Source organism: Didymosphaeria variabile, assembly GCF_027946475.1.
Source record: "Didymosphaeria variabile strain IMI 356815 chromosome Unknown scaffold_5, whole genome shotgun sequence".
Taxonomy (NCBI): Eukaryota; Fungi; Ascomycota; class Dothideomycetes; order Pleosporales; family Didymosphaeriaceae; genus Didymosphaeria; species Didymosphaeria variabile.
Genome location: NW_026611624.1, coordinates 2,929,108 through 2,951,828, shown reverse-complemented (window position 1 = coordinate 2,951,828; position 22,721 = coordinate 2,929,108). Strand labels below are relative to the sequence as shown.

The window sequence follows — 22,721 nt, the reverse complement described above, 5'->3', positions numbered from 1 at the left end:
CCAATTACTCGCACGACGTGCAAAGACATGGAAATAAGGCTGCGTATTGTCGGAAGTGAAGCCTCCGACAGTGTGCCCTATTGCGAACTTCATTCGAGTGGTAGGTATACAGGTAGGGGATGCGCTTTCTGTTACGAGAATCGACGGTATTGTCCAAGAACAATGTTACAAGCGGATCTTAATGTCAGGTAAGTTAATTGGGGTTGGCGGTCAGGCTTGGTATGACTCGAACAAACGCAGGCTTTCAGTAGTCTGCAGCATTAGTGAACGCAAGACGCAGGTCGATGCTGTGTAACAACGGAGGTGGCCGACCCCGAATTCTCTCTTGGGGAGCTCTCTCACAGTGTTCCAACTTGCATCGAGATCGGTCTAGACCGAATGCGGTACATGGATCACGTGACATACAATGCCAAATTCCAGTATGCAGGTAGCTTTCGCTTCCCCGCGGGTCTCACGGCCATGTCGTATTCTCAGCTTCACTTTACAACTTTGCACATTCACGCATGTGCCTGTCTGTCTTTCAAGAGTCTTATTTCCAGATACCTTTAGTACTCTACTGCGCCAGTTCTAGGCTCCGCAACACCACTTGAGCGAAACATTGACTTGTGGATGTAGCCGTCTCTTGCTCCAAGACCGCTACTTTCAACGTTGAAGTTTTGCCTTGGGCAGTCTCGGAACAAGCGGTTGGGCGCATGCAGCGATCGCTGACCGCTATTGCAGGCATTGCAGCCACGCTTTTGTCTCCAATCAAACCCCGCGGAGGACGGCCGACAAGTCGATGCGCATCTCGTACCGGGACCTTTACGCACCATGATGCGTTCGCTACAGCTGCTCCATCGGGTTCTCTAATGGGAATGCTTCCGGACACGGTAAGACGTCATCACCAGACGCGCGATTCGCAGTAGTCCAGTCGAATGTTCCACACGCTTGCAACGAGATGCGCCTTCAACACATCGGTGCTCCTGCAGGGCAGTCTTGATTTGCCGCTGGTGCGAAGAGGTCATAACATGCCATTCTCGCTCTCAGCGCATTGTCGCATTACCTACTATGCTACTCCACTTTGTTAACTCTACCATACTAAGCTACCATACTAAGCTTTGGGCATGTACGGAGGGGAACTCTTCGACCCAGATGGATATCATTACTCCCGGGCGTTCGGCCCGTTCATCGATCCGGATACCTACGAGATAATGCCCACGACGTACGTGAGCCGAGGAATAGTTTGGGCTTCAACATCGCTGTAATAGAAGACCATGCCGAGCATTCAGGCTTCTGAACGTTGCAGATGCTGAGATTCATGATACTTTACAGCAGCCCGCTATGGCGCCTACCTCTCACCTAGTACCTGCCCCGTAAACTACGTGAATTGTACTGATTGTGCTGTCAATCTTGCAGATACCTCGCTATTACAGTCGCCGGCGTTATATTCGGACTTTCTATGGGATTTGCCATCTTGGCAACATACGTTGCTATACAACAGACGAAGAAATCACGGAGACCTTTGAAGAGTGTATACGTTTGGATGATATGGGTTGAGCTGGTGGCCTGTGTCATCATTGCTCTCGAGTGCCTGCTCTACCTGCTGTATATCATCCAACCCAGTTTCTACTTCTTCATGTCCATATGTATGTACTGCTATGATGACTGTCACTGACGGCTTTTCTGACTCTATAGTGTTCCTCTGGGCTACCCAGATCCATCTCCTTCTACAAATTATCATCAATCGCATACGTGTTATTCTACATGACCAGAGAAAGGGTAGGGCCATGGTCATTGGCGTTGCCCTATTCATCGTCTGTATCAACATCAGTGTATTCTGCATCTGGATACCGGCGAGGCTGGAGATAAGTCAACGGTATGTTGCTCACTTTTGTCCGCATGGCAAGTGAAACTGTTATATAAGTAACGCTGACTGTTCTCGTTCAAGGTATTTCCACATCAACAATGTATGGGATCGCGTCGAGAAGGTTCTCTACCTGTTCGTCGATGGCTGCCTGAATTGGTATTTCATCCGTACTGTCAAGCAAAACCTTGTTGCCAATGGCTTGCAAAAGTACAACCGTCTTGTGCGGTTCAACCAGCGCATCATAGTTGTATCGCTTTCCATGGACGTGATGATCATCGGCGCGATGAGTACGCAATGCCGGGGTACAGAGTAGGTGTTCAGGCTGGGTGATTGTCTAAGACTCCAGGCCTCACAGCTCTAGGTCTGAAATTTTCAGGCATTCGTAGCAGGCTAGAACACCTACTTCACCCACTTCCCTAATTTGTGGACATTACACTGACTTTGTACCCCCACCTCTAGGCATCCCGAATGGTTTCCTGTACGCCCAACCCTTTCCCTCATCCTTCTCCACCCCCGAGCGTAGTAGAAATCAATCATGTTAACACCACACAGCTACGCAATGTTCCACCCCCTCGCCTTCCTCGTAAAGCTCAACATCGAAATGACGATGGCCAACCTCATCCGCAAGATCGCGCTCGAGAACCAAAACCAGAATTCTTTCCTGGTCACCTTCGTCTCTCACTCCACCGACTCCGCACGACCCGAAATATGTCCGACCTCCAAACGTCATCGTTGGTCGATAAGCTCACTAGTGGACCCGAAACGATGGTCTAGACAGCCTCTACATGAGCCAGAAGACGGCATCATCAAAACAGAAGAGTTCTCGGTGATTAGTAGAAGGAGAAGCCAGCTGAGTTCGAACCTGTGTAGGGGATCGAGCCAGAAGACGTGGAAAAGAGAGGACAGTCTGGCACTTGAAGAGACGAGTGTGAGAAGTGATGTAGTCCCCCAAACTAGTAGGGATTCCACGGAACATGCTACAAGTCGAGATAGTGCGGTCGCGGGTGACGATGTGGTATTGGTACCGCCCCCAGCTGTCACACGGCATCTCGAGAATGAGTGAATAAGAGTCTCATTCTTACGTCATATAAGACGACGTGCTCGATGTGAGGAAGCTTGCTGTGGTCCGCAAGGTGGCTTTGCCTTCTCAATAGCATGATGCAGTGTTTCATGCATCCTTGATATCCACAATAGTAGCATTGCTCTCCCTCTTCCCCTCCGTACCCTTGGCTTCACTCCCCGTCACCGTCCCCATCCTCACCAACCCACTCTGCCTCCCCTCCCCCATGGCCTCCACCATCTTCCTAATATGCGGATGACTCGAACTCTCCCTCTCACTCCCAGACGTTCCCCTCCTCTCCCTCTTCGCATGCGCCGCACCCTTCTCCAAGCCCATGCGCAACCTCATCCCCTCTTCCGTCGACACCGTCCTGTTCACAGGGTTTGGCACGAAGTCGTCCTCATCTGCGGATTCCGTGCGCTTCTTTTTGGGCTTGAGCCAGCGATACAGTTGCTTTGTTTTCTCGGCCCAGATGCGGTAGCCGAAGTCGGTGGAAAGGAAGCCGATGAGGCTGAAAAAAGGAATGCAGACTGCGACGAGGGTGATGGCGAAGTGCCAGTATGGGGCTGGGTCGGCGGGCATGTTGGTCATGCCGAAGACAGACGTCACAAATGTAAGGGGCCTAAGAATCCGTCAGCGCGCTTGTATAAGTTTACATAATTAGAGGTTGCATATAGTAGGCTTACATGAAAAACAAGTTCACGATCGTTAACAGCTTGATGTTGCGACCTTGCTGCACCGTGATGTCCGAAAGCTCAACGGATTTCCTGGATTCTTGTATACTGGTGCCGGAGAAGAGATGGTCTTGGAGGGACTTGACTTCCTGCCGTCTTTCGTTGTTCTCGCGTTGTAGGGTCCGAAGTTCCTTCATCTCGCGTTCAAAGGAAAGCCGCAGGGTGCGTAATCTTCGCTTCCAGTGATCGTTCCGCGGTGATTCTTCCCGGAGAGGCCACAAAGTTTTACTCTTTCCTTCCCATACCTCATCGGTGAATGTATCCTCGAAAGCATCAATCATTGACTTGATGCTGTCATTGACGTTCCCCAGTGTTTGGTGAGCGTAAAAGTATCTGCGCGTCCATGTGAACTTCCTATCCTCGAACAGACGCTGATCACGCAGCTCGGCATCGAAGAGAAAGCCCAACGCAGGTGTGATCAGATCTGTGATCCTCTTGTAGATTTCCTCGTATCGCTTCCTTGCATCGCGATATTCTGCTAGCAGCGCATGTAGAAAAGCTTCTGGACCGTTCAAAAAGCGATTCCCTGATTCAAATGTATCCGGTGTAGCTTTCCAGTCAGGGAAGCATTCCAGCAAAATTACCTGCCATGGTGACCAAATGTCTTGTACCCAACCATACTGCGTTTTCGCACGTCGACTTCTGTTTCCGATCCTTCGTGGCTTGTCGTCATATAGCGCTAGGGCTACGACTGCACCGCACCGCGATAGCGGTAAATGCGAGCCCTTGGGATCGTCGGTTTTGTCGGCACGTTGCCAATCCATCGGTTTGCAGTCTTCACCAAGAATGGTGTAATACTCAAAGGTGAAAAAGAACGTCTTTTGGTGTTTTCGATCCTCGCTAAATGCGCGATGCATGTGGGCTGAGGAGGCTTCGGTCTGTACTAGGTGCCGGAACAGCTCATCCATATCGAAAGTGTCATTCAATGTCAGATGCAGCGCTCCGAACAAGATTGGCGCTGGTTCGCGTGCGATTGTTATGCGACCCACAGTGGACTTGTCGGTGCTGTTGCCGATATTCCTGATGCAGTGCCATATTTCGGAAGCTCTGGACATAGTGTTTGTACTATGACTACCACTCGTCTCGATGAGCTCGGCGACGCCATCCGGACCAACATCATAGACCTGGAAATGTGAGTACTGGGAGCGGTCGTCCGGGGTTCCAGGACCAAGGTGGAATAGATGAGGTTGCTTTGAGAGCTTGCCAGGATCCGTGATGATTGGCGCCAAGATTTCCCTCCCATGTTCTTTCCAGTCGTGGTTCTTCAGGTGTTCCCTCAGATGTTCGTGGTCGAAGGATTTTGACGGTAATTCCTCCCGAACGAAATACGATTCATCCTCCTCATCGGAATCATCGGATAGTGTTGAAGCATCTGCAAACGCAAGGCTGGGCCGGTCTCGGGTCGCCTGTCGCTGGAAGGTTGGTGTTTCTGGCGGCGCAAACGGGCCTCCCGGAACAACGGACAAGCTCTTTAGCAAGGTATCATGAGATCGTTGAAGGGACTCGAGCTGTTCCCGGAGTCGCTCCACCTCATGTGTGGCCATACAGCCTAGAGCTACGCCCAGAAGCGAGAGCTAGGTGGGGGAGCAGAGGTCGCAAGCAACATGTGCGGCATCGCATCTTAAAAACATGGCCCCCACAACCCATGCGTTCCGCCGAGCCTCCCGCTGACAGAGGAACGTAACGCGGAGCCAGTCCCGCTCCAAGCCAAGGCGCGTCGATTGCAGGTTTGCGCAGGGCTATGAGAATGCGTGAGAGACCGACACTGACAGACTGAGTTCTCGCTGGCTCAATGAAGACGCAGGGTGGTGGGTCCAGCACTAGTAGTCAACACACCGCCTTTTGGTGAAAAGCGCCAGCACGTTCGTCTTTGAAGAAAATGAAGACCACGAGAGATTGCGAGCGCACGAGTAATCGGGGGAGCGAACGGATAGGTTGTATGAGCGGCCTTTTTTTGTGAGGGTGGCCTAGCGCTGGTACGCACTTAGGTTCACCGGTGTGCACATCGATCTGTAAGGTTTCCCAATGGCGATATTAGCACGGTTGAAAGCAGCGTTTCCTTCCAAGTTGCGGTCCAAACGAACGGCCAACACGATGAGAGTCGATCGAGGTGCAATGGAGTCTCGACCGCTATGCACCTTCCTTTCTAGGCCGCATACCTCAGTTACGAGATCGTATCGATAAGCTTTCCACCACCATCGAACAAAATCCCTTCCACCTCCCCAGTCACATCTACCGGCAACCAGGTATAGGAGGCGCCATGCCTTCCTTTGGGTGGCTGATTACATTGTCTGTCGTTGTACTCCTTGGCTCCGTCATCTATCAGAACCCACAGCCGCTTATTGCACCGATAACGAATTCGCTAGCGTATAAGGTCTTCCAGCAACTCTTCGAAAGCACCCACTGCTACGTTACCGTCAAGACCAATTCAGCAGGACTGCCTCAGGCTGAATGCTTCAGTGTCGTGGATGGTAAATTCAAGAGAGTGTTCATCGATGAGACATCGTACGACATCGTGAAGGAGCGGCGAAAGGGGCACGTGATTCCAGGTTTATGGGATGGCCATGGTCATTTGTCGCAATTTGGAGAGTCTTTGGACTCTGTCGACTTGTTCGGCACGAAGTCAATGGCTGATGTACAGAAGAGGCTTATCAAATACAAGGCTGGGCATGAAGAGGTGGGGACGAGCGAGCAATGGCTGACGGGTGTTGGCTGGGACCAAGCCAACTTTGAGGGAAGGTGGCCGGTAGCAGTATGTTAGTTTTTCTTTCGAATCATCTGGAACCCTCGGAGACTACTATCATGACGAGGATTTGCTGATGCTCTAGTAGAAAGACCTCGAAATTGATCAACAGTTCAAGGACCTTTACGTTCTGCTTTGGAGGGTCGACATGCATTGTTTCTGGGTGTCCGAGAAAGTTCTGTCGCTCCTACCGGATCCCTTGCCACAGGTTCCTGGTGGAGAGATCCCTGCCCAAGGAATCCTTTGTGACCTCGCCATGGACCATGCAATGAAGTACTATCCGAAGCCTAGCAAGGAGCGCAGGACTAAGTGGATTCAAAATGCTATGTTTGAGCTGAATAAGCACGGCATTGTTGGGATGCATGACGCGGGCGTTCTCCCTTCCGAGCTGAAGCTCTTCGAGGAACTTTCGACAAGCGATGCATGGACCGTTCGAGTCTATGCAATGGCTGAGTGCGAAACGAGGAACACTTTCTGTGAGAAAGACGTCACAAAGATCAGCACACCTAATGGCAACCTCCACATGCAAAGCGTAAAGCTGTTCGCTGGTGAGTGGTCCACGTATCATCGCTACTCGAAGCTCACACATTACAGATGGCGCCCTTGGAAGCTGGGGGAGTGCTATGATCGAGCCCTACAGCGACAAGAAGAGTTCTTCAGGAACCCTCCTTGTCAACGCCACCACGCTTTCTAAAATCACACACGATTGGGCTCATGCAGGATACCAAGTCAACATTCACGCCATTGGTGATCTAGCCGCTCGACTCGCCATCGACGCTTTCGAGGAAACTCTCAAGAGTCTCTGCCCAGGTTCTACCCTTCGCGAATGCCAGGCAAAACATCGCTTCCGCATCGAGCACGCACAAATCATCCACCCTGACGACCAGCAGAGAATGAACGAGATCGGCATTATCCCGTCCATACAGCCGACACATGCGACCTCGGACATGGCGTATGCCGAGACGAGGCTTGGGAAACGTCGCACAGCGGAGGAAGCCTATCGTATGCGCTCCATTCTTTCGCTTAATCCGGTGTTCGGCAGCGATTTCCCCGTGGAGCCGGCGGACGTGTTCGAGGGTATCTACGCCGCTGTCACGCGACGCAGTCCTCGTACAGGTCTCGATGCCGATGGAGGAAAGAAAGGATGGTATGACGAGGAGACTGTGACGCTCGAAGATGCCTTGAACGGCTTCACTGTCAACCCCGCTTACGCAGCGTTTCTGGAGGGCATGGCCGGTTCGATTGAGGAAGGTGCCTACGCGGATTGGATTGTTCTGGACGAACCATTGGAGACTCTGGACACGGAGTCTCTTCGGAGTATAAAGGTCAAGGAGACGTGGGTAGGTGGCAGGCTCGTGTATAGACGAGCAGGACCAATGGAGGCTCCTTGGTAGATGCCCTCTTCACGGACCCTCCACGTTCTTCTCTGGTACCGCGCGGGCACCATCAGGTAGGCGCGGCAACCAAATCATATACTCCCCACCATGCCTCCCACCTGCTACGGCCCAACACAGTTAGTTATGCCCAACTGAGCGTAGTTGCCGCCCGTCATCGAAGCTTGACATGCGTCCATAGCCCATCACGGTGCTCCTTGATCCGAGCGTCAACAAGGCAACCAACCATGAGCAATTCATTATCCAAGTTGGGTTTCGTTCGTCTCGTGCATGCCACATGCACAACATCAAGTGATGTTAGTGTACGTGGGGAAAAGAAAAGATTTCACCTGCCCCGCCCTGCAGCCTCGACTTGCCATGTATTTAGGAAAGAGCATTGCGGAAGGATTCACTGCACACTGTCTCGCAGTTTCCCTTTCAACATCCTAACTCTCATCGCAAATATGACTTCTACTTGTATCTCCGCGAAGAACATGGACAGCCAGCTTGCAAAAAGCGGGAAACACAATCTTGCCCGCGTCGATACACCCATTTCGACACCACCCACGACGCCTACACCAGCAGCGACAACCGCACACGATCTTCACCGGGAGATACGCAATATCTACCAACGACTCGCACCACTCACCAGCTTAGCGCCATCCGATCTTGTGAATACGCTGCTCTCCAGGCTCGTGAATCTCTGCATCCGACCCTACAGCGCAGAAATTGTGGACCACTTCAGCCGCATCGACGGCGTCGATATGCTCTGCCACGACCTCCAAAGACTATGCGCGATTGCAGAAGGCGAGCTTGAGCGCTATTGGGCACAAAGTATACTCAAGGATGCTGCCTCCCATACAGGTGCGTCGTCCGAATATCATCATTCTTCTTCGCCTACCGTAACTCACCATCTTTTCTACAACCCAAGTCTAATATCCCTCTAGACCCGGCCCAAACCCGCACACTCCTCACCTCCTTCCCTTACCACTCAAACTATCTCTCACTCTCCGCCATCGAAGCCTCCCTTCTAACGCCCTTCCTCCCCATCTCACCTTCCAACATCGCCTTTATAGGCTCCGGTCCTCTACCCTTGACCTCCCTCTGTCTCCTCACGCACTTCCCTTCTGCTACAATTCACAACATCGACCGTGATGCCGACGCGCTCACCGTATCTTCTTTACTCACGGAAAAGCTGGGACTATCCGATAGAATGACATTCAGTTGCGAAGACGCTACGGATGCTAGTTGTGGGCGGACGATTTCGGAGAGCTTCGATGTGGTGTTCCTTGCTGCGCTGGTAGGTATGCAGAGCAGTGAGAAAGTTGGAGTGTTGCGGGGTTTGAGAGAGAGGCTGAGGGCGGGGACCGTGGTGGTGTGCAGAAGTGCGAGAAGCATAAGAAAAGTATTATATCCAGTCAGTAGGATACGTCTGGGTGTGAGGAAAGTGGCTGACCGGTGACAGGTGCTGGAACTTTCGGAAGAACTGCAAAGGGTCGGGTTTGAAATCTTGGCTGAGATGCATCCTTGGAGTGATGTTGTGAATTCGGTGATCATACTGAGAGTTACGGAGTGAGCCGCGCGGGAGTTACGATCCAAAGAGGGTCAACATGACGAAGATACTTAAGCTTACGAGGCGTACGGTTCATGATTCTGAAGCGATGATACCGCAACAGTGTTTTGAGCCTGTTCTGATGAGACGAAACAGTACAACACGGTGTCAGAAGTTTCAGTACGTTGTGTTATCTCAGGCTAGGTATCACGACAGCATATTGCACTCAGACTTTGGGTTTCGTACTGTATAGGAGAGAAAACTGGGTATCTTGGAAAAATCAAAAACCTCGCACCTGTAACGCCGTGACATTCAAGCCATATCGCAGTCGCTGGGTACTCAGGACCCGCAATGCCCTATACTCACTTCGTCTCAGCAAGCTGTCGTCTGCGCACCCGATAGAATCGCTCGAGCGTCTTCCTCCGCTCATCTTGCGTCATACTCTCGATCAGCAATGCAAACTCTACCGGATCATCATACCCCCACATCCGTGCCATCTCGCAGAATTGGCGCCTCCTCACCTTCTCATTAGGCCGGTATCTATAATTGATCTTGAATTCTTTCCCGCCGGGTGTACTTTCTCCAACGATCTTCACATCATCCGAATCATCGCCGCTATAACGTATATCGCCATCTAGAGCATGCGAATGATGCTGTGACTGTGACTGTGAACCACCGAACACGCGCTTCCGTCCAAGCTCGACGTCATTGCGGAGTTCCATTGCCTGCTTTCCAAGACGGGCTTCAATTTCGCTGCGGCCGATGACTTCGCTGTTCTCATGTGTGTACTGGACGCCGGCCTTGGCTAGGATTGCGTTGATGGGGTCGGGACCTTTGCGTTTGTTCCCGAATTTCTGGTTGCCGCTGCTAGATGATTTCGTGGATGTGAAGGAGTCTACGATCTTCTTCATCTGCGTGGACATCGAAATGTTTTCCTCTGTAAGTCCTAGAGATTTGTCGCTCAGGACGTCGTCGTCATCGTCGAAGTCAAACTGCGAGTTGTCAACATCGAAAGACATGGCGCCAACGCCTGCTCTTGTCTCGGCGACGTTGGTTTTGGTCATGATGTCACGGAGCAGGATATTGCTCTCCTGAAACGTGAATAGGTTTTCGAGGCCGAAGAGCTCGCCTTTCTTCTCGGATTGATCCATCACGCCTTTGAAATATCGGCGCTCGTCTGACGCAGTGTAGCCGATGTTGGCTTGTTGCTGCTTGTATATTTGCCGTGCGTAGACGATCTCTTCGATTGTGCCCGAGGAGACAAGTCGGAAAACTTCGACATCACGATTTTGTCCAATACGGTAGGCGCGATCTTGGGCTTGGAGATCGTAGGCTGGGTTCCAGTTCGGATCTACTACAACGACCTTATTGGCAGAGGTGATATTGAGGCCCACACCCCCTGCTCTCGTTGAGATCAGGAAGACAAATTGATTAGGATCGGAGTTGAAATCTGCAACGGCCTTGGCGCGGTCTTCATAGGTCATGCTGCCGTCCAAGTAGGAGAAGTTGTACTTTGTGCCATCGAGGTCGAAAAGTGTCTTCATGAGTCGTAGTAGGCGTACAGAGTGTGAGAAGACAAGCACCTTGTCCCCGTTCGAGTGCCAGTAGTCCAGGAGCCGCTTCATTATCTTCCATTTGCCGCAGAACTCGCGCTGCGACTGCTTTAGGATGCTATCTTTGATCCTCACCAGGTCGCGCCAGTCCTCGGGGCAAGCAAGCTGGAGATTCTCTACATCTTTGGCTTGCTTCTCGGATTTGTCCGTAGAGACAGGCAATAACAGTGCGAGATGATTAGCAAGCTTCTGCAAGGTTACCATACAAGGAAACATGAATTTGGACCATTTCTCGTCTTCGCTCGGCACCGTCTGGAAGCAACACCAGCCACGCGATTTCCCAGAGCCGCAGTCACACTCTTGCTTAGCTAGCCGGATATACTCGCACTTCTCGCTCTCAATGAACGTGCGATAAGCGTCGGCTTGCGTCTCAGTTAGCTGACAAAAGACCACGCGGTCGCTCTTTTTAGGCAGTTGATCTGCAATCAAGGTCTTCATACGGCGAAGGAAAACGCTGGGCAAGATGTTGTTGACGAGCTCTTGAGCTTTGCTGCGCGCATCAGCGAGTTGGGCATGGCTCGCGTCGTGAGCTTGCCCCATCTTCAGTGGCAAGCTAACCATCTGTTTCCATTCCTGGGCCGAGCCGTAAGCGCCTGGTCTTGCCCAGTTAAGGAGGTTCCACAGCTCTTCATACTTGTTCTGGATGGCCGTCCCCGTAAGGCCGATGCGACAAAGGGCATTGATCTTATTCATTGCTTTCGAGATCTCCGCATTCTTGTTCTTGATTTGATGGCATTCGTCTGCGATGACACAATCCCAGTCGATAGTATTTATATCACTCTCATTATTCCGGTAGGTGTCGTATGTCGTGACCATGATCTCGAGCATGCCCTTGCGAGCAGCATTAAGGATGCCTTTCTTGTCGGCAGGGTTTCCGTGATAACGATAGACTTCCCACCAACCCCACAGGTCCAGCTCATCTTCCCAATTACGCATCAAGGTGCCAGGGCATACGATCAAGATTCTAGGGTACCATCGATCATCACCATAACGGCGTACTTTGCGCATACATTTGGCATCGTTTTCAGTTGCAGTCTTGCCGAATGCAGCAGTGAGAAAGGCAATGACCTGGATAGTCTTACCAAGACCCATGTCATCACCGAGGATCGCGCCGGTCTGCTTCACAAAGCGTTCGTGCAGAAACTGCACTCCCTCCACCTGATAGTCCCGAAGCCACTGAGCAATGGGCGCAGGTATAGTGGCACCCGAGGCGCGTAGAACAATGTCCTTCTTAGGCCGCTGTATCTTGACAGCCTTGTCCAGCACAGGCTTTTCTTTCTGGCCATTATCCGGAAAGTCAATGTCTTCATAGCTTGGCGGATAGCGCAAGCCAGCCTCATGAAGCTTCTTCAGCTTTCCTTTGCGCGCTTCGATGTATTCCGGGATCGGCTCATCTAAGAACGTGTCCTGGCCATTGGCATCCTCACCCGCCGTATCCGTGCTGAAAAATGCCCCTTCTCTATCCACTTTCCTCGGCAGCGGTTTTCGGCCCACTACGCTCGTTGCTTGGGCAGCTTTAGACTTCTTGCGGGCCCGGAGCCTGTTCGTTTCGGCGGCGACACGCTTCCTCTTTGCCGTTCGGCGGTTCTTGAAGGCTTCGTAGTCGGCCTTGCCATCGTCGTCGGACCAGTCGTCAAACGAGAAGGAGTCGCTCAACCCACTATCAGGCATTATGACCTTACCGTTCTTGTGTCTACCACTAGAGCTGCCTGGGCGTTGCTTCGAGATAGGTTTTGCCTGTTTTTGTGCTTCGTCTTCGGTCTCCTCATCGAGAGCTTCTCCCACATCTGCGTCCTGCGACTGTGTTTGTAATGTTTGCGATTGTGTGAGCTCTGCCAATGGTCAGCATAACGAGCGAAGACATAGAATCGGAGCCGGCGAACCCTCAATATACTGCGACAAATCCAGACCTTTACGCGCTGACTGAACGATATCAAGTCCATCTTCATCATCGCTGCTCATTTGGCTTTCCGCGAAGGCGCGCAAAGCCCTCTCGTGTTCTTTGCCTCCTTTAAGGCGCGACATGATAGCGCGTTGCGTAGTGTTTGTTGCGCGTTGTGGTACAATAGCCGTTTATGCTATCGCGGAAGAAGCACTGAGTGGAAATATCTGTCGCGCGGAGTCAGCATTGCGGGTGACTTATGCTGTGCAGAAGCGGTGAAGCGCGCCATGAGGTGTGAATGGCAAAGACGCGGCTTCCGGGCAATCGCGCTGTCACGTGCACCGCGGGGCAGGTGCCAAGCTCATATCCCTGTACGAAGAGCTTTGACCACATCGAAATATCGATGATTTACGCCCATTACGACTTCGCGAGAATACTAGATCTGTCCTGAACAACTTCATGAATCTGAGGGACCTACATTTGTGATATGCCACAATGCCGCTCGACACATCCACCTACTCGCTCGCGCTCCTCCGCCTAGACGGCCGTAGATGGAACGAGCTCCGCAACATACATGCCCAAATAAGTACCCAGGCCGCCGCTGATGGGTCTTCGTACCTCGAGATGGGCAATACAAAAGTTCTCTGCACCGTCACCGGACCAGCAGAGGGTCGTCAATCGGGGCAGCGGGGAGGGAAAGACAACGAGGCGAAGGTAGAGGTGGAGATTGGCTTTGCAGGCTTCAGTGGCCTGGAGAGGCGCAAGAGGAAGAACGACAAGTGAGGAAACCCAGACTCTTGAAGTGTCATCGGTGGACTGATTGTACATGCAGACGCACGTCGGAGATGCAGCATACACTGGAAACCGCCTATTCATCACTACTGCTTACACACCTCTACCCGCACTCGACGATAACTCTAAACATCCACATCCTCTCACAAGATGGCTCACTCCTCGCTGCTTGTATAAATGCGGCGACACTTGCCCTCATCGACGCCGGTATCCCCATGACAGATTATCTCGTTGCATGCACAGCGGCCTCCTCAGCAACATCCGCCGAGTCCGACAACTCCGACCCTCTGCTCGATCTTAATAATTTGGAAGAACAAGAGCTATCTTTCTTGACAGTTGGCACATTAGGCAGGAGCGACCGGGTATCGGTGTTGATCATGGAGACTAGGGTGAGGATGGAGCGCGTAGAAGGTATGCTCGCTGTGGGAATTGATGGGTGCAAGAGGATGAGGGAAATATTAGACAGAGTGGTCAAGGAGTACGGCCAAAGGTTCTCATGATCACGAGGTGCAGCAGGTGAAGAGATAGACGATACCCAAACGGCACTCGCTTGATGACTACGCAATGAGCGAACGACATAGCGACCAGCACCACAGATGTGGTAGCTCATAGAGCTGGGCCCATGATCAGGAGACACGCTAGGATTTCAATCCAGTGCGTGAACCCAGTGATGGAATGCGTAAGCTGACAGGTCGAGAAGATAGTGGAAAGGTAAGGTGGACAAGCTGAATGCCTTTTCACCGTAATTATACATGCAAGATGTGTGACAAATTTGATTTTGTACGCATCTACTCTGTCGTTGAAGGGGTATTTCGCTCAAGTGACCGGCCAAATGCTGATCACTACAAGTAGGATCACCTACTCTTGCCAGCTCGACAGAATCAAAGCACCTAGCCAATGATCCCAATCAAGTCCTTGTTGGTCTTGCACTCATCGTCGCACTCGGTGATGCGACCCAAACCTTGGCGTCCGCCATCCTGAATATTCTCCACGAACGTCTCCGCAATATTACGGATCTCCTCGCTCTCTGACTGCTTAAGGATCGCGACAATCCTGTCAGTTGTTGCTTGGTCCAGCCCGGTATCGACAAGGCTCATGACGTCGATGCCCGCCGGCGTGCCACTAGCCTCCGCAGCAGTAGAATAGGATACGTAGTACTCGATTCCGTTGCCATCGCAGCCCCAGCCGAGCCAGCTGTACTGCGAAGTGGCGTTCTCGAGGATCCCGGTACCGCGGTAGTCGAGTACGGCGACGTAAGTATCATTGGGGATTGCAACGCCGTATGAAGTAAAGACGGTGTCGTTGCCGGGAATTTGGAAGGATGAGAGATCGTTGATAGGACCGGTCGGGTCCGAGTCAGTGACAGGAGTAGGATCCCATTGGAAGTTCCGAAGTTGGGCGGCTTGGGAGTTGCTGGTAAGAACCTGGTTCCAAGGCTTGAAGATCCAGCCGATGGGAGGAGGTGTCCAGGACGGAGAGGGGTTCACGCCTGGAAAGGTAGGCGGGTCGCGAAGCTTCACAGCTAGAAGAGAGAAGATCAGTAGATGTTTCGGCGGTTCAAACGTTTCAACTTTACCTGAGGGTCCACACCCATCGACCTGGACCGGCGCTGGGCGGGCAACCACGACGGACACGAGCGCCACTGCAGCAACGACGCGATCCAGGAACCGTGAGACACCCATTGTAATGATTAGGTATATAAACTTAAATATGTTCTTTGGTGGTATGGTCGAGGGTAGACAACACCAGCAAGGAAGGGCAGAGAGTGGCGAGGGTCAGTAGCAGGGGTGCAGACTTGCAGGGAAGTCTTTTATGTAGACCAAGGCCACTGTCTTTTACACTAGTGACAGGTGATCCTAAAGCTCGAGCCCTCGACCTCAAGTGAACTCATTAAAGGTAAAGGTGAAAGAAGGCACGCAGAAGCGACGTCTACGAGCTCAGACTCGACCTTTGCATGCACTCTCGCCTTTCGCCCAACGTCAGCAGCGCGCGTGCGAGGACTGTCACATCCCTATCAGGAATTCGCTCTTACCGAGTCATCAGGGTAAATTCGCTTGGCGGCGCGGAACGATATCCAACTACTAAGAGCGTGGAAACTATCCGCGCGTGTCGCTAGGGAGAAAGAAACGTTGTGTTACGGTACCGCGTCCCTAAACGATGAACGATAGATGGTTCGCAAGCTTGCGCTGGAAGCCCGACGTGGTAGATCTCGGATGCGACGAACGTGTGCCCGGTACGAGTCAGTGCGATGATAGCTAACGGATCTCGCTATTACCTTCCTAAAAACGACAACAGTTGATGAACACGAGCGATGCTTGCAATCTAGGCGTTGAGGTGACGCTCTTAGGAATATGGGCGGTGGCCCCAAATTTGATGGAGTGGCAGCCAGCGTAGAGGTCGAGGCGGTAATGCTGGGCTTGGCTTGAGGATCCTGGTCGGCAATTCTGGCTGACGTGAAGTCGGACCGTTCCAAAGCGGTTGATGGCAATCTAGTTTGCCGAATGGAAATGTGAAATATAGTGCGTTGAAACTCACAATCGCTTTGCGGCGTGATTGAATGCACTTATCAACCATCCTTGGGCATGTGCTCCGCTCATGCTTGCGATGACCGCTCGTCCTCGGATGGATACTGCAAAATGTGGTAGTCGCCGTCTACCTTGGATACCAAGTCGCCAAAGTTCCTCGTTACACAACGAAGGCGTGCGCATGGCGTCTTGGTGTTCTACCAGGAAATAGGGTAAATAGGCGAATCATGGCCACAAGACCGGGCGATTGCTGAGTATACACAACGCCGGCCAGACGGCCCTGCGTACAGACGATGAGATGTATCCAAGAGGGCAGCCGGGCAGAAGCAATTGCTCACTGTTCCGTTGGTGAAGTCGTGACCGTTCCGTTCTTCCAACTGCCGTGGCCCTGGTGCTCTTTCCGAGCGCGCTAGCCCGGTGGAGAGAGGAGCTTGGCATCTCGCGAATGCTTGCCTTGGGCCCGGCTCAGCCACGCCAGCGTTTCCTCTCGAAACATGGCCAACATCATCGCCATGAAATCGCGTGATACTTCTAGAAGACTTGCCGTCCTCATGAGAACCTCCGGTCGTGCTCTTGCATAACATCCGTACCTGTATGTGTTCTGGAGCTTGTCCGCCAACCTACGCCACCTCTCGAGCGCTTACGGCGCCAACTCTCGTCGTGCATCCTCAATCCTGTCCGACCTGAGGCGCGCGTCTTAATCGAAATGCCGCGCGGAAACGCCAGCTTGCTTTGCGGCATATCGGCATCTCTTATAACACACTAGGCTTTCCTTGCTGTGTTGCCTGGGCACGCAAGGTTTCCAAACAGCAATCACGCACTCGGCAAAGAACAAGCGCCCGATGTAGCCCCACCACTCTTCTACCTTCTCAAACGGCGCTATACCATTGTACAACCTCACCACCTTATGCGGGACAGGCACCAAGGCTCAGAATTACGCCTTGGCCGTTTGGTGCAACATGCGACGTTTTGGCAGTTGTAGTCTGAGAGCGTGCAGCCGCTTATGTCCGTCATACTACGCGTCCTTCTCCTGCTACCAAGCCCACAAAGGGGACTCAACCCAGGTTTCATGCACTCGTTTGGTTTTGTCTGCTATCAGAGGACTTCTTTGTTGGGCGACGCGGAGCCCGAGACCTGCCGGTGCTCCACCCTCCGTTATATACAATGGTGCAGACGGTTCTCCTGCATCTCCGTCCCTCCCTTACGCTCTTCTCTCGTCGTTCCTTTCTAGCTTCATTTCGAGTTGACCTCTAGCTGTAGAACAGCCTTTTGATTAATAACTTTTTTTTTCAGGCCGTTGAACGGTATTATCAGTTCTTTCGAGCTCCACTTTGTCAATTTCTATCACACCATATAGAAGCCATGCAGCTGACGTTGAGTTCTTTTCTGCTGGCAGCGTCCGTAAGCGCTCTGCCTGCGGAGCCTATGCTTGGCACTTCCGGTCTGCGAGGTGAGCCAAGTCCTACCATGCAAGGCGGTCCAGTGACTAACGACCTCAAAGCACGACAGGCCAAAGTCATTCCAGTGGTAGTCGGGGGGCCACAAGACACTTTCAATCCTAATTCTGTGACTGCTGCTGTTGGCGACATCGTACAATACCAGTTCAGCAACGGCAACCACACCGCAACCCAGAGCACTCCGGAGGCGCCATGCACACCTTTGAACGGCGGCGTGAATAGTGGCCACATTCCCTTCCAAGATGGTATGCAGGCTCCTAGATACACAGAGGATGTCTTTTTAGACATGCGAGCTACCCACCTTGACTATATTAGCTCACACTAACCTTTACCGGCGCTTTAGGTCAAACCTCAGTTGGCACATTCAGCATGGTTGTCTCAAACACTGACCCTATGTTCATGTTTTGTAAGATCCAAAAAGTATGGTTGTCATTCCTTCAAGCTAAGAATTGTAGGTGCTACGGGACCCCACTGCCAGGAAGGACAGGTCATGATCATCAATCCTACCGGCCCGCAACAGGTCCTTGACTTCGTCAAAGCAGCGCAAGGTACCGATAAATCGACTGACGGAACGGCCATAGCTGGCGGGACAACAAGTCAGATCGAATTGACCAATGCTGCGTAAGTAGACACTCCGCTCACATCAAAGGTTGTCTGACATCTTCTTGAGTTTCGTCCCAGCTCCAGCAGAGGATGCTGCCGGAGGTGGCGGCGCTGCTCCTCCCGCTGCTCCTCCGGCCGCAGGCAACGCTTCTCAAGCTGCTACCACGGCTGGAGGAAATTCTACCCAGGCTGCGAACGGTACGACGACCGGTGGGAGCGGCAACAAGGGCAAGGGCAAGAAAGGGAAGAACAGCGGCGCCGATGCGGCCAGCAACGCGAACAAAAAGAACGAAAGCAGCCCCGTACTTCTCGCTCTCTAAATCTATTCAATGTGCGAGACCCTCAGCCAACGCGTCGACGTGGATCGGCAAACCGAATGTACCTATGGGATCGAGCCCACCGTGCGATCATTGATAGTCCGGCACTACCACATCCTTCGCCTGTCTCAGTGCAGAGGGGATGATCAGTGGTAGCCTTCATGTTCAAACTTATTTGCTAGTTTTTGATACCCTCAATTGTCCATGTTTGTCTTTGCTTGACATCCAATCGTTGTTTCGCACATGGTAAAATCCTCAAGAGTAATGATGATAACGTTCAGAATCTCACTGTGCAGTTTCTGACGTCATACCGTTCCTCGATTGTGTCTTGTTGATTCTATCTGCGGCCAGTTTCACGTGCAAAGTTTCAGTCTACACGCGTCTTCTGCTTTGTCTTGACCGTGTTTCAAGATGAATATCCAGATTATGCCTGATGAGACTCGGCATACGCTACTCAAGTTTGGTAATTCATGCACCTACCGTCTTGAGCTATACCAACATCGCATAGCATTTGGTATATGAAGCAAAATTTTCCTACGTCGTGTCAGTCCCCATATCTCCACTAATCAATTTCTCACGGCGACGCGTCGCAGAATTACTAACAGGGCCCTTATGCCGCAACTGAGCGGTCTCAGTGTAGTGCGCAAAGGCTCTTAGTTCGTCGCTTCGTAAGACTGCAGCTTTGGCAAGGCTTCCATTTATCAATGGTTAACGAGCAATATCTGCTCATCTTTTCAATATATCACGCACACCTCTCAGCCCACTTATCTTGAGCTTACACGCACGTTCCCTCAAGCCATGCCAATCTCTATGAGTATGGCAGTGAAGTGCAGGCCAGATCGCCTCCGCGTGATGCTCAAATGGTGCGTTTCAAGCGACGTAGATTGTGCAGATAGTTAGCTTAGCTGTTGGGGACTGTTACACACTTCACATCGACTACCTCATCCTGCTTATCCTTATCGGACCGCAGAAGAATTCACGGCATTGATTTGTTACTCTCGTTCGATAGTGTTGCCGATCTTCGTAGAAACATATCATGTCGGCGATTCCGTTTGGACGGGACGTTGAAAAGTTGCAAACCGCGTCACCAGGACAGCGTGTGAAAGACGTCTACCATTCGCATCATCTGCACTTGAGATACTTGCAAGTAATCCCACACCACTATATGAACTTCTGAATTGAAGTTGATCTATGTGTCCTCCGTATGTCGCACATAGTCAAACTCCAATTGTTCCCTGGCAAACCAGAGAGTATTGATACGCACAGCTGATCTTATAACCGGTCAAGTATCTCGATGCAAAAGTAAAGCAGCTTCAAGGACTAAGATAATACCCACTCCTTTGATTAAATATACTAAAGACGTCGCTTCTCCGAGAACACTACACTTGAGTCTTTACATAAAACCTACGTTATCTAGTCCCCTTCAACTTATTACCAAGGATAAAGTCCTAAAGAAGCTTTTCTGGAGTGCTCACTGTCACCGGATGTCACCGGCCGGCTTCGATTCACGCTCCTGACACCAAAGATTTGAAAGTTGGTGGGAAGTGTCACTCCATTCATGTCTTGCACTTTCGCCCTGGTGGTACTACATGACTCAGGCTTTTTGTGTCTCATTGCTGTCTTGACTCTTCTATCTAGGGCTACAGGCAAAGTCAACGTTGGAGGAGGAGCTGCGGGGTTCCATAAGGACTTCAGTATGGAGACAACACTAATGGGACGTTGCCAATATTGTGCTATACAAAAAGTTCCTCCGCCATCTTTCTATGGGGAAAATACCTTCTCATACATTTTCAGCTAATCTATACACCATAGGAGGCTAGGCATTACCTAGATACTATTAAATCTAACTTTTTAGACCTAGTAGACGCTAAAATAGGGTACTAATCTATTAAATACAGTGTGCTAAAGTGAATAGGGTAACAACCAGCCTTCTATGGTGTATAGATTAGCTGAAATATATGAAAAGGTGTTTTTCCATGGAAAGATGGCAGAAGAACTTTTGTACAGCACCGATATTGGCTATGCTAGTGCTGGCGTGGGATTTTGACGTGCGGCTTTGAGCTCTACCAGGCGACGCACAGTACAGTGGCGATGTTTGGAATTTGCATAGCTCAACCTAGGGTAATACTGGGTACCAAAATCTATACAAGGCATTGTATTTCCGTTTGTAGAAGTTGAGTCATCCGAATAACGATCTGAGCGTCCACTATTTCGTAAATTTATCAAGCCTAATGGTCAGCAGTAACTGCATCCGGGCAAGGAAAACATAGAGAGCACGATTATACAACGCATAGTTTCTAGGCACAGGTGCAGGGGTTCAAGACATGGTATGGACGGGAACATACGTAGCAGCCATACACGGATGACAAGCTCCATGGAGTAGTCTTGGGGTGGAGTGGTTTACAACAAATGGCAAAGCGAACATCCAATAGTGTCACTATTCTTTTCGTTGAACGGTCATCGTAAGATAAACTGATATATACAATCAGTGCGATCATCTTGGGTCGGATCAATTGCTGATTATGCCCGGAGCTTTGAATAAAATTAAAAAGCGCTTACTGCGACCCACGGTACGCAGGTACAAGTTACTGTTCTAGCCGCCGCCTCTTACCGATGGATACCTGTCTTATCGTGGTTAAGCCAGTTGTTCGCATACATAGCATTTCATGCTTCAAAACACTGGGCGTTAATGTACATTCAATAGCATTCCTTATGAAGTCAAAGTTGCTCTCTTAGTCCAACTGCAACATGATTCTGCACAAACATGATCTCAATCGTAACGCCCAAAGCCTATATCTGTGCTCCCTCCAGCTCCACCATGTTCACACTCGTCGACTCGCTTCAATCTAACTTCAACAGTCACGGATCCTAATCTCGTCCCACGCAGCCAAAGATAGGAATGCCACTACTCTTTAGCTTTCCATGGGACGAGGACTAAATTCTCATGGGATGGTAAGGTAGTATCGGAGACCGACGCCTAGCTTCCGCTGTATCTTAAGAAGTTTCGGTTATACGTGTGTGCACGGCTCCGCTGATCGACGGAGAAGACTCCGGTGTAGAGGCTTGTGCAACAATGATTGTAAACGTGGGATGATGGAGTGATCCACGAACGCGATGGGATGAAGGAGCTGACTTTGATGGTACGAAAGACTCATGCTTCGCGAGGCTTCACTAGGATAGAAGCGCGGTAGTCTCATTTGAAAAGCTGGCAAGTAGGATTTAATTGTCCCTGGATGAACTATCTCAAGACAGAGACTTACGAGTATCGTCAATGAGGCTCTACCACGCTTTAGAAGGTGACCGATTTTCCTTCCATAAACGCGTTAAATTACCCTCGCATACCGAGAGCTCGGTTTACGGGACTTCGAGTACCTCCCATGGCTACGATATCTTATCACGTACCGGATCTCCTGGTATGTACCTATGTCTACGCCGCACGCTCGCAGACCGTGCCATGTGGCCTGCAAGCCATGTATGGGTACGATTGGCTCCCATGACAAGGTATGAGTATAGCCGGGGACCGCTGAGCCGCTTCGCCTAATAGGACTACCCTTCAAGTCTACCCTAACGTGACAACAGCATGACGATTCTTGGTTCCTTGAAGATGCGTCATGTATAAGGGGCACAATATTTTGTGGTCATTGCGCCTATCGGATGCATACTCGTGCACGACGCATTGTAAAGGAGGCAGTCGTATGACTATCTTTCCAAACATCATCGCAAGGCAAAAGGATATCAGCGCTGACTCCGCAGCTCTTCGTACCCTAGTCTGGCGGTGAGATTGGCGACCGCTTACAGTTCTTCTGGAAGAGACTAGGACTACACCGATCCCACCAAGCCCGCTCTTTCGCGTGCTATTTGGGGTTCAAAACACGTGGTTTCCCCGCCTTATGTGCTGCCCACGCGGCAGATCACCGCCATGTGCGACCGCAGCTGCCGCCTACCATGCGAATCGCTCACCTCGGCCTCGGATTTGGTCCCCGAGAGCAGGCCATCCTGGGACACCCGAAGGGGCTAGCGATTTCGTGGACCTTTTCGGACTTCGCGTAGCTGCGAGATGGAGACATGGGAGTGATTGGAGAACGAATGAATAGATGACATGGCAGACGTGCAAGGTACACATGCGCCGAGCCCGCCCTGCCCGCGTGCTGCATGCAGGGCCGATATGACGGGGAGGCGGGTGTGAGAGAATGACCGGTCCGATTGCGGAGCGGAGGTGAGGTG

The 22,721-nt window shown here is 51.4% G+C and overlaps 8 protein-coding genes across 8 annotated transcripts; 5 read left to right on the top strand and 3 right to left on the bottom strand.

Annotated features, from left to right (window-relative positions):
- Positions 1-1,438: 1,438 nt before the first annotated feature.
- On the top strand, positions 1,439-2,909 carry N0V89_007454 (uncharacterized protein; the record flags this gene model as incomplete). Its single annotated transcript, XM_056216217.1, has 5 exons — positions 1,439-1,625; positions 1,675-1,855; positions 1,928-2,133; positions 2,306-2,324; positions 2,399-2,909. 5 exons carry the CDS (start codon positions 1,439-1,441, stop codon positions 2,907-2,909), a joined length of 1,104 nt encoding a protein of 367 aa, XP_056070464.1.
- Positions 2,910-3,014: 105 nt separating this feature from the next.
- On the bottom strand, positions 3,015-5,184 carry N0V89_007453 (uncharacterized protein; the record flags this gene model as incomplete). Its single annotated transcript, XM_056216216.1, has 2 exons — positions 3,015-3,528; positions 3,593-5,184. 2 exons carry the CDS (start codon positions 5,182-5,184, stop codon positions 3,015-3,017), a joined length of 2,106 nt encoding a protein of 701 aa, XP_056070463.1.
- A 716-nt stretch (positions 5,185-5,900) lies between these two features.
- Positions 5,901-7,777, top strand: N0V89_007452 (uncharacterized protein; the record flags this gene model as incomplete). The annotated part of the gene is made up of 3 exons (XM_056216215.1): positions 5,901-6,392; positions 6,472-6,931; positions 6,978-7,777. The coding sequence occupies 3 exons, from the start codon at positions 5,901-5,903 to the stop codon at positions 7,775-7,777; spliced, it is 1,752 nt and encodes a 583-aa protein (XP_056070462.1).
- A 443-nt stretch (positions 7,778-8,220) lies between these two features.
- Positions 8,221-9,332, top strand: N0V89_007451 (uncharacterized protein; the record flags this gene model as incomplete). Its single annotated transcript, XM_056216214.1, has 2 exons — positions 8,221-8,658; positions 9,222-9,332. 2 exons carry the CDS (start codon positions 8,221-8,223, stop codon positions 9,330-9,332), a joined length of 549 nt encoding a protein of 182 aa, XP_056070461.1.
- Positions 9,333-9,670: 338 nt separating this feature from the next.
- On the bottom strand, positions 9,671-12,946 carry N0V89_007450 (uncharacterized protein; the record flags this gene model as incomplete). Its single annotated transcript, XM_056216213.1, has 2 exons — positions 9,671-12,753; positions 12,805-12,946. The coding sequence occupies 2 exons, from the start codon at positions 12,944-12,946 to the stop codon at positions 9,671-9,673; spliced, it is 3,225 nt and encodes a 1,074-aa protein (XP_056070460.1).
- A 352-nt stretch (positions 12,947-13,298) lies between these two features.
- On the top strand, positions 13,299-14,095 carry SKI6 (Exosome non-catalytic core component; the record flags this gene model as incomplete). Its single annotated transcript, XM_056216212.1, has 2 exons — positions 13,299-13,582; positions 13,636-14,095. 2 exons carry the CDS (start codon positions 13,299-13,301, stop codon positions 14,093-14,095), a joined length of 744 nt encoding a protein of 247 aa, XP_056070459.1.
- A 390-nt stretch (positions 14,096-14,485) lies between these two features.
- On the bottom strand, positions 14,486-15,277 carry N0V89_007448 (uncharacterized protein; the record flags this gene model as incomplete). Its single annotated transcript, XM_056216211.1, has 1 exon — positions 14,486-15,277. One exon carries the CDS (start codon positions 15,275-15,277, stop codon positions 14,486-14,488), a length of 792 nt encoding a protein of 263 aa, XP_056070458.1.
- Positions 15,278-17,482: 2,205 nt separating this feature from the next.
- N0V89_007447 (uncharacterized protein) lies at positions 17,483-18,500 on the top strand (the record flags this gene model as incomplete). The annotated part of the gene is made up of 3 exons (XM_056216210.1): positions 17,483-17,822; positions 18,033-18,198; positions 18,248-18,500. The coding sequence occupies 3 exons, from the start codon at positions 17,483-17,485 to the stop codon at positions 18,498-18,500; spliced, it is 759 nt and encodes a 252-aa protein (XP_056070457.1).
- Positions 18,501-22,721: the final 4,221 nt, after the last annotated feature.